Here is an 18025-nt window from a genome sequence, read left to right as displayed (position 1 = left end):
TGTTGGCGGCGCGCAGGCGCGGGTGTCGGCGGCCGGCGCTGTCTCGGGTGGGGACCGTTGGGCCAACATGAACTTCCTCCGCGGGGTAATGGGTGGCCAGAGCGCGGGGCCGCAGCCCAGCGGGGCCGAGACCGTGAGTACCTGCCTCCTAACACTGCTTCATAAACGGCTGACAGCGGCCCGGCACTTCGCTTTGTCGTCCAGGCCCGAAAAACCGAGGGATAGGCCTCTGGCCTCGGCCTCGATTAGTCAGAGCGGCTGAGAGTGTGTTGACGTGGAATAACTCTCCTGGAAAGACAGGGCTACGGGGTAGATATGTTCTCCGGACAGAAACAAATAATAGGCATGCTGCTACACTGAGGGAGCGCCGCACTGTCGGAGGGTCAGTGCTGAGGGGGCGGGCACTGTCGGAGGGTCAGTGCTGAGGGAGTGGGCACTGTCACAGGGTCAGTGCTGAGGGAGTGGGCACTGTCACAGGGTCAGTGCTGAGGGAGTGGGCACTGTCACAGGGTCAGTGCTGAGGGAGCGGGCACTGTCGGAGGGTCAGTGCTGAGGGAGCGGGCACTGTCGGAGGGTCAGCGCTGTTGGAGCGGGCACTGTCGGAGGGTCAGCGCTGTTGGAGCGGGCACTGTCGGAGGGTCAGCGCTGTTGGAGCGGGCACTGTCGGAGGGTCAGCGCTGTTGGAGCGGGCACTGTCGGAGGGTCAGCGCTGAGGGAGCGGGCACTGTCGGAGGGTCTGCGCTGAGGGAGCGCCGCGCTGTCGGAGGGTCGGCGCTGAGGGAGCGCGGCGCTGTCGGAGGGTCGGCGCTGAGGGAGCGGGCACTGTCGGAGGGTCAGCGCTGAGGGAGCGGGCACTGTCGGAGGGTCAGCGCTGTTGGAGCGGGCACTGTCGGAGGGTCAGCGCTGTTGGAGCGGGCACTGTCGGAGGGTCGGCGCTGAGGGAGCGCCGCGCTGTCGGAGGGTCGGCGCTGAGGGAGCGCGGCGCTGTCGGGGGGTCGGCGCTGAGGGAGCGCGGCGCTGTCGGGGGGTCGGCGCTGAGGGAGCGCGGCGCTGTCGGGGGGTCGGCGCTGAGGGAGCGCGGCGCTGTCGGGGGGTCGGCGCTGAGGGAGCGCGGCGCTGTCGGGGGGTCGGCGCTGAGGGAGCGCGGCGCTGTCGGGGGGTCGGCGCTGAGGGAGCGCGGCGCTGTCGGGGGGTCGGCGCTGTCGGGGGGTCGGCGCTGAGGGAGCGCGGCGCTGTCGGGGGGTCGGCGCTGAGGGAGCGCGCACTGCACTTCCCTTTGTAATTGACCATTCCTGTCTGGGGGCCCAGTCTCATACTTTGAACTCTACCCATGCCACTCACGATCTTTTAAACTTCAATCAAGCAGTCCCTCAACCTCTTGCGTTCTCGTGAAAACAAACCCAATTTGTCCAGACTTTCTTCGTAGCTGAAATCGCCCCCAACCCAGGCATCATCCTGGTAGACCTTGACTGTACCCTCTCCAAAGTATGCACTTCATTTTGGTAGTGTCGTGACTAAAACTGTACGCAATATTCCAAATGTTGCCTGACTTAAAGTTCTATGAAGCTGCAACAGCTCTTGCCTATCCTTATACCCATTGCCCCTTTCAATGAAGGCAAGCATACCATAGGCCTTCTCTTATTACCTTATCTTTCTGTGCTGCTACCTTCGGTGATGATATATAGTAGAATCCATCCCGTGTGGAAATGGGCCCTTTGGCCCAATAAGTCCCCACTGACCCTCAGAGCATCCCACCCAGACGCATCCCCTTGTAACCCACCTCATGCACGTATGCCCGAACACAGTAATTTAGCACAGCCAATCCACTTAGCCTGCACGTCCTTGGGCTGTGGGAGAAAACTCTGCATACCCTGATCCTTCTGCATATCAATACCTCTAAGGGTTCTGCCTCTCACTATAAAATTTTCACCTGTACTTCACCTTCCAAAATGCATCACCTCATTTTTTTCAGGATTAAACTCCATCTGCCACTTTTCTGCCCAACTGATCTATGTCCTGCTGTATCCTCTGACTATCTTCCTCACTATCTGCTACCCCAGCAATCTTCGTACTGTCTGCAAAAATACTAGTTAGACTAGCTGCATTTTCCTCCATATCATTTATATAGACCATGAACAGCGGAGGCCCCAGCATTGATCCCTGTGGAACACCATTAGCCACAACCTTCCATTCTAAAATGCATCCTTCCACCACTACTGTCTCCTGTGACTAAGGCAGTTCTGTACCCATCTTCCCAGCTCACCCTGATACCATACTTCACCTTTTATACCAGTCTAACAAGAGAGACCTTGTCAAAGGCTTGATTGAAGTCCACGTAGACAGCATCAACTGCTTTTCCTTCATCGATCATTTTCATCACCACCTCCAAGAAAAAGACCTCCCCTGCAGACAACTATGCTGGCTATTGCTAATGAGTCAATTTCTTTCTAAATGCTTAGAGTTGGCTTCCTCTCAAAATCTCTTGCCGAAATGCACTTTTTTCGGTTCTGAATTCTGTCAACGCATATTCTTAGCCAGTGAGTCCCTTTGTGTACAGCTTTCAAACCTGAATAAATGCCTTTTGATGGTTCAACTGGCATAGTCTCCTGAATATATCTCTCCTCACTCCTTGTATTCTTCACACCTTACTGCAAGTCACGCAGGTTCTAGCACTCCTGCTCCCATTCTATCAGATGTAACAGCATTGATGACCAGGACATCCAGAATAATACCCATCTCTCCCTGCTGTTGTGTATCTTTTAACCATGTTTCAGTCTTCAAGATCCAGGAAACAGTGAAGTAAATATAGGATTTAATACGTTGATATCTATATGATGAAAACAGGAACAGAGGCACAGGCAGACAAAACTATATCAAAATTCAGCTGGTTTCCACTTAAATATTCATGAAATGTGACCTTGAAGACACTGCTGAACAAAGTTTTGAATAAATCCATGGGCAAACAGTAAGAATTCTCAGACTTTTAAAGCTGAAACAGTTCCTCATTGATCTTCCAGAAATAAGACTTTTGAAGTTGCATAGACAGATTGTTCTGTTGCAGTGAAATGCCAATGCTTATATGTTGATATTTAAGTCAATTTCCTGAAATGGTACATTACTTTTGATTGTCAGTGACGGACTTCAAGTTATATTCAGTCAAGGTGCAGGTGTTGCATAGTTAGACTTAGGTTTTTACAAATATTGCCGTTCTTATTTTTTAAGAATGGTGTTAAATATGTTCCCCTCATGTTAACCTGTAGGCAGTTCTTCATTCTAGCTGAATGCACTTCCTTTAGTTATTAATGGAAATGAATCAGCCTGCTGCAATCCTTCACTGATGAAAATACATTTGAGTTTTAATCTTTCATGTGGGCGTTGCTGGCAGGGCCAGCATTTGTAACACATCCCTAACTTCACTTGTGTTAACTTGTTAGCCCATCTGAGGCTAGTTCACCAACTTCTCAGCCTAATCCCAATTTCTGGTTTTTGGTTGTATTCTTGCAGGTTGCTGTACTTAAGGTGCATATCCTGGCACATATTTAAATGAGTTGTCGGTTTCTGCCTATGCTCCCCTTTCAGCCAGCGTTCCAGACCTCAACCAACCTCAGAATGGGAAAAGAAATCTGCTGCATCTCCCTTCTCTTCGACCAATGTCTTTAAATGCATGCTGACTAGTCACTGACTCTGCCAACTGTGTTGCTGTGGTTCTGAAGTCTTGTGTAGGCCAGGCTGGGTAAGGATGGCAGATTTCCTTTCCCAGCATCATTTGTGAACTTCAGGCTCTTTTTTACAACAATTGATTACATCGCTCCTGATTTCCACTGCTGGGATGACTGGCTTTATGCTACAGGCGTTATTTATTGAATTCAAATTGCATCAGCTGCCACGACGAGATTTGAACCCATGTCTCTGCACCACTAATCTGGGCCTCTGAATTAATCATACCATGATATTACTACCTTTCCATCATCCTATTTCAGAGTTCTGTGGAAAATCAGTTGATTGGCCACAGTTCTCATCTAAAAGTTGCAGGACAATTTCTGCATCAGATTTTCAGGATTAACACTGATTGTACTTATTCATTAGAATATGCATGTAAAAACACACAAGTTAGGACAAAAGTAGGCCATGTGGTTGCTTGATCCTGCTGTATCTTCTCGGATCAGATTGTGCTTTCAATCTGTTTTTTGTCTCCTGCTGACACTCTTGAGATTCTTGACTGACTGAAGAGGTCATTCTGTGCTGCTTTAAAATAATCAAGGGCCCTCATCTCCACTGCTGTATAATGAAGAGCGTTCCACAGTTTCTCAGTCCTTTGAGAAAAGAATATTCTCCTCATGTTGTAAGTGGGCTTATTTTTATCTCTTTATTTTTAAACTTTTGCTGCTTAGTTTTAGCCTCTCCCATAATGAGATACATCCACCCTGTCAAGTCTCCACTGGACCTCATTATGGTTCAACAAGGTCACTTTTCATTTCTCTTAAACTGATTGGTGAACACCCAACATGTCCAGTATTTCCTTGTAAGGGAACACCCACCTTGTCCAGAAATCATTAGACTGAACCTATGTGCCCTTTTATTTATGTCCCTTCTTTAATAAGGCAGCCGAAACTGTATGCAATACTCCAGATGTGGTGTCACTAATACTGTTTTCAATGACAGCCAGACATTTCTTCCTTTTGAATTTCATTTATCTTTCTAATCATTTGCTGTATTTGCATATTAACTTTGAGTATATACCAGCATGCCCAAATCATTCGGTACCTACGTTCTGCAGTCTTTCTTCAAATAAGACAGGACTTTTTTTAATTCTTTATATCAAAATGACAAGTTCATGTTTTCATGCCATTTGGCAGTTTTTTTAAAATTCTCCACTGAAACTGTTTGTCTCCTTTCAGGCATCTTTGCATCCTGTTTACAACTTGCTTTCTTAGCTACCCTTATCAGCAAATTTAACAACCATATATTTGGTTCCTTTGCCCAAATCATTGATATAGATTGTAAATAGTTGAGTCACAGTACTGAGTCATAGCGTCTTACAGCATGGAAGCAGATCTTACGATTCAATTGGTCCATGTTCCATCCGACGTAGTCCCATTTGCCAGCATTTGGCTCGTATCCATCTCAAGCCTTCCTTTTCACACATCCATCAAGATACATTTTAAATGTAATTGTACCAGCTTCCACCACTTCCGTTGGCAGCTCACTTCATAAACACACCATCTCCTGCGTTTAAAAAAAAAAGTTGCCCCTTAGGTCCCTTTTAAATCCATGCCCATCATGATTTTATTAACCACTTTAAGGTAGCCCTTCAGCCTCCAAAGCTTGAACGGTCCAAGGAAAAAAGACCCAGCCTCTTCAGCCACTCCCTATAACTCAAACCCTTCAGATTGATTGATTCGAAGGGTCTGTTTCCATGCTGGAAGATTCCATGACACTGAGCGGTTTGCCGTAGGGATCAGCACTTGCCTCGCGGGTTTACTGACATCCTTCTTATCCTTTCCTGGGGAGATGTCCAGAATTATCCAAAGTACTTCGTCTATGCCTAAACTTTTTTTATGTTAAAATATGATCTATTTGCTTGATCTTCAATCATCTATTAGATTAGATCGTATTAACAACCTTTGAAGATTTCTGTATTTTTGACACCAAGGTCTTTCTGCTTAGTCTGTGTCAAAATTATGATATTTATGACAAACCACAAGGCTTCAGTATTATACCTTCACAGACTGCACTCTTTACTCCTCTGCATTAAATTCTACCTTTGATGCTCCTCGTCAGCTGTGTACCAGGCATCTGTTAATAACTTGCCTCTGGATCACAAAGTTCTGGGTTTAAGTTCTAATTTAGTTGTTGAAATCAAGATTGACTTTTAGTGCAGTACTGAGAGGTGCTGCATCAGATGAGATCTTAAATGGAGGCCCCCTCTTCCTGTCTAGAGGATATAAAAGATCTCATGATATTATTTACAAGAGGAGGATAGGATTTATCTCCTGCCCAAAATTTATCTCTCTCTCTACGTCGCAAAAAAAAATGTTTGCACGTAACTTAGTGATAATGGGAACTGCAGATGCTGGAGAATCCAAGATAATGAAATGTGAGGCTGGATGAACACAGCAGGCCCAGCAGCATCTCAGGAGCTCAAAAGCTGACATTTCGGGCCTAGACCCTTCTTCAGAGAGGGCGATGGGGTGAGTGTTCTGGAATAAATAGGGAGAGAGGGGGAGGCGGACCGAAGATGGAGAGAAAAGAAGATAGGTGGAGAGGAGAGTATAGGCAGGGAGGGGATAGGTCAGTCCAGGGAAGACGGACAGGTCAAGGAGGTGGGATGAGGTTAGTAGGTAGGAGATGGAGGTGCAGCTTCGGGTGGGAGGAAGGGATGGGTGAGAGGAAGAACAAGTTAGGAAGGCAGAGACAGGTTGGACTGGTTTTGGGATGCTGTGGATGGAGGGGAAGAGCTGGGCTGGTTGTGTGGTGCAGTGGGGGGAGGGGACGAACTGGGCTGGTTTTCGGATGCGTTGGGAGAAGGGGAGATGTTGAAGCTGGCGAAGTCCACATTGATACCATTGGGCTGCAGGGTTCCCAAGCAGAATATGAGTTGCTATTCCTGCAACCTTCGGGTGGCATCATTGTGGCACTGCAGGAGGCCCATGATGGACGTGTCATCTAAAGAATGGGAGGGGGAGTGGAAATGGTTTGCGATTGGGAGGTGCAGTTGTTTATTGCGACCCGAGCGGAGGTGTTCTGCAAAGCGGTCCCCAAGCCTCCGCTTGGTTTTCCCAACGTAGAGGAAGCCACACCGGGTACAGTAGATGCAGTATACCACATTGGCAGATGTGCAGGTGAACCTCTGCTTAATGTGGAGTCATCTTGGGGCCTGGGATAGGGGTGAGGGAGGAGGTGTGGGGGCAAGTGTAGCACTTCCTGTGGTTGCAGGGGAAGGTGCCGGGTGTGGTGGGGTTGGAGGGCAGTGTGGAGCGAACGAGGGAGTTACGGAGAGAGTGGCCTCTCCGGAAAGCAGACAGGGGTGGGGATGGAAAAATGTCTTGGGTGGTGGGGTCGGATTGTAGTTGGCGGAAGTGTCGGAGGATGATGCATTGTATCCGGAGGTTGGTGGGGTGGTGTGTGAGAATGAGGGGGATCCTCTTTGGGCGGTTGTGGCGGGGGCGGGGTTTGAGGGATGTGTTGCGGGAAATGCGGGAGACGCGGTCAAGGGCGTTCTTGACCAATGTGGGGGGAAAGTTGCGGTCCTGGAAGAACTTGGACATCTGGGATGTGCGGGAGTGGAATACCTCATTGTGGGAGCAGATGCGGCGGAGGAATTGGGAATGGGGATGGAATTTTTGCAGGAGGGTGGGTGGGAGAAGGTGTATTCTAGGTAGCTGTGGGAGTCGGTGAGCTTGAAAGGGGCATCAGTTACAAGCTGGTTGCCTGAGATGGAGACTGAGAGGTCCAGGAAGGTGAGGGATGTGCTGGAGATGGCCCAGGTGAACTGAAGGTTGGGGTGGAAGGTGTTGGTGAAGTGGATGAACTGTTCGAGCTCCTCTGGGGAGCAAGAGGCGGCGCCGATACAGTCATCAATGTAACGGAGGAAGAGGTGGGGTTTGGGGCCTGTGTGGGTGCAGAAGAGGGACTGTTCCACGTAACCTACAAAGAGGCAGGCATAGCTGGGGCCCATGTGAATGCCCATGGCCACCCCCTTAGTCTGTAGGAAGTCGGAGGAATCGAAAGAGAAGTTGTTGAGGGTGAGGGCGAGTTTGGCTAGGCGGATGAGGGTGTCAGTGGAGGGGGACTGGTCGGGCCTGCGGGACAGGAAGAAGCGGAGGGCCTTGAGGCCATCTGCATGCGGAATACAGGTGTATAGGAACTGGATGTCCATGGTGAAAATGAGGTGTTGGGGGCCAGGGAATTGGAAGTCCTGGAGGAGGTGGAGGGCGTGGGTGGTGTCACGGATGTAGGTAGGGAGTTCCTGGACCAAAGGGGGGAAAATGGAGTCCAGATAGGTGAAGATGAGTTCGGTGGGGCAGGAGCAGGCTGAGACGATGGGTCGACCAGGGCAGGCAGGTTTGTGAATTTTGGGAAGGAGATAGAAACGGGCCGTGCGGGGTTGGGGAACAGTGAGGTTGGAGGCTGTGTGTGGGAGGTCCCCTGAGGTGATGAGGTCATGAATGGTGTTGGAGATGATGGTTTGGTGCTCAGGGGTGGGGTCATGATCGAGGGTCGGTAGGAGGTGGTGTCGGAGAGTTGGCGTTAGGCCTTGGCGATGTAGAGGTCAGTGCGCCATACTACCACTGCGCCACCCTTGTCTGCGGGTCTGATGGTGAGGTTGGGGTTGGAGCGGAGGGCTGCCCATTCTGCAGGGGAGAGGTTGGAGTGGGCAAGAGTGGTGGAGAGGTTGAGGCGGTTAATGTCTCGACGGCAATTCTGTTCCTACGAGTCTTCTGAGTACAGATTTATTGCTGTGTCTCCTACAATGGCGACATTTCAAAAAATACTTCATTGACTGCAAAACATATTGGGACATCCAGTGGTTGTTAGAAGTGCTTATATAAATGCAAATCTTTTTCATGTGTATGACACACCCAAATCTCCAAATATCCTCATCCTGATCTGCTACTTTGTCAGGTTATTATGTTACCTGCTTATTTTGAACGCTGGCCTTTACACCTGAGTTTGTCAGTTGCAAACAAAAGGATTTAAAAATTGATTCCTTGCATATGTCAAGGTAAATTACCTTCACAATCTGAAAAATTCCATGTACTGCCATTCTCTGCTTACTATCGTTCAACCAGTTCTCCACCAATTCTACCACTTCCTTATAATTCCCTGGTCTGTCTTTCATATCAAGCTTCCTGTATCACACTTTGTTGAATACATTCCAAAAAAATGCACTAAAGTTAATCAGGTGCAAAATAATAAACCAAAGGAATTACGGAAGCTGTAAATGAGAAACAAAAGTCAGACAGCTGAGAAAGGGCCACTGGACCCAAAACATTAACTGATTTTCAGAGGCTGCCAGAACTGCTGAGCTTTTTCAACAACTTCTGTTTCCGTTAATCAGGTACAATCTGCTTCACAAATATATGTTGACTTGCATTGGCTGGCCCTTGTCTTATAGATCCCTGCAATGCAGAAAGAGGTCATTGAGCCCATCAAGTCTGCACTAACTATCTGAAGAAAATTCCACCTAGACCCAGCCCACCATGATATCGTCATAATCCTGCGTTTTCCACTACTAACCCATCTAGCCTACGCCACCCTAGATAGTGTGGGCAATTCAGCATAGTTAACCCACCCTAATCTGCACATTTTCAGACTGAGGGGGGAAACTGGAGCACCGAGCAGAACCCCACATGGATGAAAGGAGAATGTGCAAACTTAACTTAGAGCAACTGAAGCTGTAATTGAACCTCGATCCCTGTTGTTTTGAGTCAGCATTGTTAATCACTGGGCCAGCGTGCTGCCCAAATTTATAAATTGAATTAAATTATTTTTTAAAATTTCTGATAGAGGTCTCCAGCAGCTTGATAACTTAATAGGCACCCATTTATACCAACTCAGTTTTCATTAGCTAACCAATCCTCTATGCATTCTAATCAGTTGTTTTCCCACACTACAAGCTCTTATTTCAAGCAATATTTTTGTGGCACTGTAAAATTCAAGCTGCAGATCTTCGAGTACATAACATCAGTGGGTTCCCTTTATCCATATTGCTTGTTACTTTTTCAAAAACACTCTTCAAATTAATCAAGCACCATTTCCTTCCTATAAAACCATGCCTGATTGCATCGAGATTTTCTAAATGCCCACCAAGACGTAGAGCATTGAGAAAGCAGTGGTAGGATCAGACAGAGTCAGCATGGATTTATGAAGGGGAAATCCATGCTTGACAAATCTGTTAAAATTCTATGAAGATGTAACTAGTACACTTAACAAGGGGGAGCCAGCTGATGTGGTATATTTGGACTTGTATTTGGAAGTGTTTTAGAGTCTCTCATAACAGATTATTGTGCAAGATTAAAGTGCATGGGATAGAGGGAAGTGTATTGAGATGGATAGAAAACTGGTTGGCAGAGAGGAAACAAAGGGGAGAATCAATGGGTCCTTTTCAAATTGACAGACAATAACTAGTGGGGTACACAGGGATCGGTGCTAGGACCCAACTGTTCACAATATATTTTAATGATTTGGATGAGGGAACAAAATGTAACATCTCCATATTTGCAGATGATATCAAGTTGGGTGGGTAGGGGGCATGTGTTGAACTGTGATGAGGATGCAGAGATCCTTCAGGATGATCTGGACAAGTTGGGTGAGTGAGTAAATCAATGGCAGATGCAGTATAATTTGGATAAATGTGAGATTATTCACTTTGGAAGCAAAAACAAGAAGGCAGATTACTACCTGAATGGCTGTAAATTGGGAGAGGGGAGTGTGCAGTGGGACCTGGGTGTCCTTGTGTACGAGTCACTGAAGGTAAGCATGCAGGTGAATGGTATGGTGGCCTTCATTGCAAGAGGTTTCGCGTACAGGAGCAGGGATGTATTGTTGCAGTTGTACAGGGCCTTGGTGAGGCCACACCTAGAACATTGTGTGGAGTTTTACCCTCCTTTTCTGAGGAAGGATGCTGTTGCTCTTGAGGGAGTGCAGTGAAGATTTACCAGGCTGATTCCGGGAATGGTGGGTCTGATGTGTGAGGAGAGATTGACCCGGTTAGATTTGTCATTGCTGGAGTTCACACAAATGAGGGGGATTCTCATAGAGACTTATAAAATTCTAACAGGACTAGACAGGATAGATGCAGTGAGGAAATTCCTGATGGTGGGTGTGTCCAGGACCAGTAGTCGCACTGAGGTTTCGGGATGGATAGACCATTTAGGATGGAGATGAAGAGACATTTCTTCACCCAAAGACAAGTGAGCCTGTAGAACTTACTACCACAGGAAGCAGTTGATGCCAAAACATTGAATGTATTCAAGAGATGACTACATGGAGCACTTGGGGTGAATGGGATCAAAGTTATGGGGAGAAAGCAGGATTAGGCTATTGAGTTGGACCATCAGTCATGATCATAATGGCGGAGCAGGCTTGAGGGGCTGAATGGCCTCCTCTTCCTGTCATCTGTGTCTATGTTAGTTTAATATTAGATTGCTAATGACAAATATTATATTCACTAGCCTAAAGTGTTTTTTCTGATTTTTATCTCCCACATTCCATGAATAGAGCAGTTACATGAGCTATTTTCCAATCTGGGACTTTTCTAGAATCTATGGAATTTTGGAAAAAACAATCGAAGCACTTTTTTTTTAATAAAGCAGAATTTGAAGTTCATCAGAACCTGGGGACTTGTCACCTTTTCATTTTAATGGTTTTTTTTCATACCTTTCCCTGATGGATGTAATTGTTTTCAGATTCTCCATCCTTTTTACCTGGTGATTTTTAATTACTTCAGGATGGTATTGGTATCCTCTACAGTAAAAGTATATGCAAAATCTCTTCAATTCATCTATCACTGCCTTATTTTTCCACTAATAGTTCTCCAGACATACGAGGGCCAATGGTAAATTAATCTCTTCGGAAATATCTGTGGAAACTGTTACTGTATTTTTTTGTTTGCAGATCACTTACTCTAGATATCATAGATATACTAGATGTCATACTCCCAATTTCTCACTAAAACATTTCTATTTGTGCAAATTTCTGATCTGCCATTGGTCTTTGCAGCGTTGTACATTTTTCCTTTCTATTTGAAATGAGTTTAACTTGCTAAGTTTCCTTTTATTTAAGTCTGAATCATTCCTCTTAGTCCCACCCCTCTCCTTCAAATTGAATGTGAAATTTGGCCATGTAATGATTGCTGTTACTTGGGAGCTCCTTCTACTGTGAGATGATTAAATTGTTCTGCCTCAGTGTATTGCCAGATGTAGAATATCTAGAATTCTAAAAGTCAGGAATTTAAAAGGTTTTGAAGGAACAGAAATTGTGGCAAACACACTTGCTTTCAAGTAAAATTGCTGAGTATTCCAGTTATACAAGTTAGACACATTAATATTGATGTTGCCAGCATTCTGAGGTTTCAATTTTTAAAGTAAGAAATTTCCAAAAATGTTCAGATTAATTTCACACACAGAACCATTGTAAGTCATAAATAACAAAAATAAAATGACATGGACATGAAGGATCAAATAATTTGTTTCTTTGCAGTCTGATTGTAAGTCTTCAGCAACTGTCAGCTTTGGTTAATTAAAAGTACTGTTAGCCTGAGCCAGTTCAAGCCCTACTTTAACATTCAAGGACATGATCCCGACTGACTCTTTTCAGCCACCTCTGGAATGTTGTAGTTCATTCTGGGCAATGGACTTCAAGGAGGATGGGAAGGGAGAGTGCAGAAAAGCTTCACAAGAATTGTTCTAAGAGCAAGGATTTTCATTCACAGATTGGTAAAGTTAGAACTGTTCTGTACTGGTGGGGGAGTGAAAAAAGTGGAGATGGGATTACTTGATGCAAGAAAATCTTGGGATTCCTGGACATGGGCAAAAATTTCCTATTGGTGAAAAGATCAAGAATTGAGCGAGCACAGATGTTAAAATAATTTTGCAAAAGCGATATGAGGAAATGCCTTTTTTTTTTCCTTCATGAGTGGCTTAGTATCTGGAATGGAGTTCTCGGGAATGCATTGGAGACAAGTTGAAAGGAGGTTTGAGAGTTGGATCATTATCTGCCGGGACAGCATTCTGAGTCATTGGGAAAAGGAAGGGATGGCACTTGGTGAATTGCTTCAGCACAGATGACATAAGCCAAATGACTGCCTTATGCGATAACCAGTCAAGATGAAGAAATTGAAGATTAATCTCAGTTTGATTCTGGTGGGGGCCATCAGTTCACACGTTTTGGGTAGTTAAACTAAAATGCTTTTTTTTAATTTTAATTTTTATCCTTTCATTTTCTGGAACAGGTTCAGAAGCTATGTGACCGAGTTGCCTCTTCAACACTACTGGAGGATCGCAGAGATGCAGTTCGTGCACTCAAAGCATTGTCCAAGGTGCGTCCTTAATTCTGCAGTTATTCAATTTCCAGTCTAGTTTGTTTGAATATATATATTTTTTTACAAGCTGGAGTATGGCTTGATACCCATGTGGTTAACTGCTAGCTTTCATTAGGAGTTGGTTGTGCTGTTTGCCATTTTAATGAATATACCTCATTCGCCTATTGATTTTTATCTAGTTTTGAATAAAACTGGCATAATTAATGTTTTCGAAGTATCTTGGCAGGAGAAAGGGGAAATGAGGATCAATCTTGGAGCTTTGCCAAACTAATCCATGTGGAAGCAAGTTCCACATTGTTATCACTCTTAGTAAAGAAATTTCTGCTGAATTCCCTATAAGACTAGCATCTGCTTCATTTAGGGCATGTTGCCCGTAAAAATGTGGGAGAATACTGATGTTGGTCAGTTGTGTTGTCACAGCTGAAGTGAGAGGAGTTATTAGTAACTTTCTTCTATGTACAACATGTAGTTTTAGGCTCCACAATTCTCTATGCCATCTATCAAACCCCTCATAATTTTAAAGACCTCTCACAAGTCACTGCTTTGCTGCTTTTCTAGAGGAAAGAGCCCCAGTCTGATCAATGTTATTTGATAGTTATACTTCCTCATTCTTGTGTCACCCTTGCAAATATTTTTTTACATTTTCTCCAAAAAGCTTTACATGCTGTTGTCATGTAAGAACTGCGATGACGCACAGTACTGAAATATGGTCTATCAAGGTTCTTCATAAGTGCAACGTGCTTTGCATTCTGTTCTTTTGTAAATGACCTACAGTGCTTTTTATTTTGTGGCTTTGTTAAAGTGCTGCTGCTTTTGATGATATTTAACTCAGTATCTTAGTGCCCTCCATCCTGTTTATATTGTTACTTTCCAAGGAATATATGGTCTCTTTGTTCCCAATAGTTATTTTGAAAATATTCTCCAAGCCAATACCTGACCATCTGGAGGAGGATATGACGAGTGTTTTTCTCAGACCTCAAAAATGCTTTTTATTTTGTTTAGAAATATCGTCTTGAAGTGGGCAGTCAGGCCATGGAACACCTTGTTAATGTGCTGCAGACAGATCGGTAAGTGTGTTCATGTATATGATAAAGGCTCTTGGAAATAGGTGAAAGTTTTTGCCTTGTAACAACTATTTTTGGGGATGGTGTGCATCCAGAAATTGATCTTTATATCTGTTTTTAAGGTAATTAAAATCATTTAAATTCATCTAACTTATAGATTGGAATTGGAAAGAGATTGAGGGTTATTCTCATGCTTCTAAACAAACTTAAGAATGAAGGGATGACATTGCTGCATTAAATAGAGATCATGTTAAATTTAGAGATAATAAAATGTGAGGCTGGATGAACACAGCAGGCCAAGCAGCATCTCAGGAGCACAAAAGCTGACGTTTCGGGCCTAGACCCTTCATCAGAGAGCTCTCTGAAGGGTCTAGGCCCGAAACGTCAGCTTTTGTGCTCCTGAGATGCTGCTTGGCCTGCTGTGTTCATCCAGCCTCACATTTTATTATCTTGGAATTCTCCAGCATCTGCAGTTCCCATTATCTCATGTTAAATTTAGGTTTGTCTTGCAAGAATGCTTCCTTTTTCTGATTTCAGTCATGCTAACTAGTCAAATGTTTATTTTAAAACATGATATCTTAAAGATGCTTACTGAGTCTTTAAAACATGTTCTGCTTTCAATTTACTATTCTACATAGATTGGGATTTGAAGGATGGAATCTGTTGTGGCATAATTGGTTTGCCAATTGATGCTGCAGGGATCTGTTGTGGAACCCATTGCTGTCTAGTTTTAGAATTTGATCCTGTTGATTTTTGAGCTTAGCATAACATTTGGGATCCCTTTTTGGGCACTTCATGTTTTGTTGGTAAAGGAGCAGTACCCAGGAGCAAATCATGATGTAGAGTCATCTATACATGAAATGTGAGCTTGTATGGTCTCCAAGGATGCTGCCCGGCTGGCTGCGATCTCCTGTATTCGGTGTTTTCAGTACAGATTCCAGCACGTGCAGAATTTTGCTCCTATAACATGAGCTATGCATGGTTAGTCATAATTACTGTAACAAATCTGAAGTTAAAGCCCTGAAGTTTCCAATAGCTGTCAGATGAATACGTGTGCATTGCCATCAAATTCCACCTTAGATCAGTGGAACCCCTCAGAATTTTTGAAACTTATAATGCAGCATAATGTAAGTGTAGCCACTGACTACTTCTGTTACTAATTTATAATCTAAAGTATAAAGTGCTTAATGATTTCCTTGTGCCTGAAAATTGTATGTTCTTGGGCAAAGGTCATTAATTTAAGAAATGAAAACCAAATTAATTGCATTTTCTTCTTCTTGAGAGCATATTGGAGAAATTTTAAGGTTTAAACTTTTGTCTCTTTCTTTTTGCTGTGGTGTTGAAAATATCCTTTCTCATTGAGTGTCCGAAGGCCCAAAAGCTAGCTGCGGTCTTTGATCTCCTCGAGCAGCCATTGAGCTCAGTTCTGTTTCATGTTCCCACAGGCTAATACAATTGTACAGAAATACTAATTCTGATTCTAGATCTGTTCACATTGCTGTTGGTGATCCTTTCTTTGTCTGTTATTAAATACTTCCTCGTGCGTAGTGTCCAAGTATCTCATAGAGAGATTAATGAGTAAGGGGAAGCTGTTAGTGTATTGGTGATGTCACTGGATAGTAAACGAGAAGCCCTGTCAAATGCTCTGGAGACATGGTTGCAAATTCCACAATGGTAGCTGGTGGAATTTCAGTTCAATGAATGAATCTGAAATATAAAACTAGCTTCGGTAAGGGTGACCTTAACATTATATCATGGTGCACTAACATGAAGGGAAGGAAATCTACCATCCATAGCCAGTCTAATCTATGTGACTCCAGATCTGCAGTAATATGGTCAACTCTTGATAGCCCTCTGAAATGACCTAGCAAGACATCTAAGATTGGGGATAAAATGCTGGCCTTTGCAATGACATCCATATCTGAGGAAGGAATAAAGAAAAATATATTAATTCTGGGTTTGTTTCTTTGATCAATCGAGTGGCCTGTTTAGACAGCGCATTGTGAAATAGCATGCTGCTTTGTCAAATGCAGTCCCCTTCGAAAATAATCCATACAGTTGACAAACCTCCTCTGATCAAGGAAATGGGCCAGAGTTATGACTCCCCAGAGCTCTGTTTCGCTCTGTTATAATGTAGTTTTCCAGAGTAATTTGACTACAGCTTCTAATTGTAAGCTATATCTCATGAACTAAACTCATCTTTTATTATCAATGCACTAGGTTAACTTGATTTAAAATAACTATTATTAGTTCTGATCAAAGCTTCTTAACGTTTGAGATATAGCTGTCAATTGCATTCTTTACCTTGGGAAGAAGAAAGTAGCAATTGCTTCAACTACACTGGAAAACTGATTAGAGTTTTTGTTTTATAAAGTCAAACAAAAAAAATCAGCCACAAGTGTATTGTGCAAGTTACATGAAATATTTGGTTTTGAAAGTAACAAGGAATTTTGCTTTTCAAAACATCTGTTTTTTTTTGTGGATACAGTCAAATAGCCCATTCCGAAAGTTTTGATTAGTTCAAGATTGTTTCAAGATGAAGCAAATTGGTCTGTTGCAGTGACTTGATAAATAGATAGCATCTGTAAGGTCTTTCAAATGCAGGAATTACTCTCTCAAAGTCCTAAATACTTGCTGCTTTTTGCAGACTTACAACTACTGATCGCTGTCAGACATTAGGGCCAGCAAAGTCATTTTTTAAAGATACTACCCTCAATAACATCACACAATAATATCTTTCCAGAATGTACAGGAAGCAAATTTTCGGACAAATTTGGTATGTACTGATTTGGGTTTGCCCGAGTCATGCAGTTGGGAAACACCCTTCGGTTTGACCTGTCCATGTTGACCAAGTTTCCCGCTAACCAGGTCCCATTTGTTTGTATTTGACCCATTTCTATCTAAACCTTTCCTATTCATGTACCTGTCCAAATATTTTTAAGTCATGTAACTGCACCTGCGTCTACCACTTTCTCTGGAAGTTAATTCCGCAAACGAACTACTATGTGCGAAAAATAAGCCTTGTTGTTTTAAACTCGGTGATAATCACATGGTTGCATTGGAACAAAGAACAAAGAGAAATGCAGCACAGGAATAGACCCTTTGTCCCATCATGACTGCACTATCACATGCTTTTCTAATCTAAAAACCTTTTGCCTTTATTCTGCGCCTGTTCATATATCCGTCATGATGCCTGTTAAATATTGCCATTGTATCTGCCTCCACTGACAGTGTATTCCAAACACTCAACCACCCTCTGTTTTTAAAAAAAAAACTTGTCTCTCACATCTCCTTTAAACTTTTCTCCTTTTACCTTAAACCCATGTCCCCTAGTAATTGACATTTCTACCCTGGGAAAATGACTTTGATGTTCTGTGCTTGTCATAATTTTGTAAACTTTGAACGGGTTGCTCCTCAGCCTCTGAACTTAGTTTGAAAACAAACTAAGTTTCCCCATTTCTCTTCATAGCTAATACCTTCCGAACCAGGCAACATCCTGGAAAGCCATCTCTCCAAAGTCTTCATGTTCTTCTGGCAATGTGGCGAACAGAACTGTACATAATATTCAAAATGTGACCTAACTAAAGTTCTGTACAGTTGCAACATGACTTGCCAATTTGTGTACTCTTAAACTGATGAGGGCAAGCATGCCATTTGCTGCCTTGACCACCTTGTGCCGCCACTTTCAGGGAACTATGTATTTGTATGCCTAGATCCCTCTGTATGTTGATGCTATTAAGGGTTCTGCCACTTACTGTATACTTTAGTCCTGCATTAATCTTCCAAAATGCATCTTCTTGCATTTGTCCAGATTAAACTCCATCTGCCACTTCTCTGCCCGAGTCTCCAGCCTGTCTATATCCTGCTGTATCCTCTGGTAATACTCCTCACTATCCACAGGTTTTGCAAACTTAGT

The 18025-nt window shown here is 43.9% G+C and overlaps 1 protein-coding gene across 5 annotated transcripts in view; it reads left to right on the top strand.

Annotated features, from left to right (window-relative positions):
- uso1 (USO1 vesicle transport factor) overlaps positions 1-18025 on the top strand; it is a 73261-nt gene continuing 55236 nt past the window's right edge. For 4 of the 5 annotated variants that reach the window (XM_059647315.1, XM_059647244.1, XM_059647280.1 and 1 more), the window contains exons 1-3: positions 1-133; positions 12956-13042; positions 14048-14112. In XM_059647315.1, the coding sequence (XP_059503298.1) occupies positions 68-133; positions 12956-13042; positions 14048-14112 (218 nt within the window). In that variant the 5' untranslated portion in view covers positions 1-67. The remainder of the gene's footprint in view (positions 134-12955; positions 13043-14047; positions 14113-18025) is intronic. The other variant, XM_059647335.1, reaches the window with a different exon arrangement.

Source organism: Stegostoma tigrinum, chromosome 1 (assembly GCF_030684315.1).
Source record: "Stegostoma tigrinum isolate sSteTig4 chromosome 1, sSteTig4.hap1, whole genome shotgun sequence".
Taxonomy (NCBI): Eukaryota; Metazoa; Chordata; class Chondrichthyes; order Orectolobiformes; family Stegostomatidae; genus Stegostoma; species Stegostoma tigrinum.
Note: the sequence above shows the minus strand (reverse complement) of the source record. Positions and strands in the feature narration are given on the sequence as shown.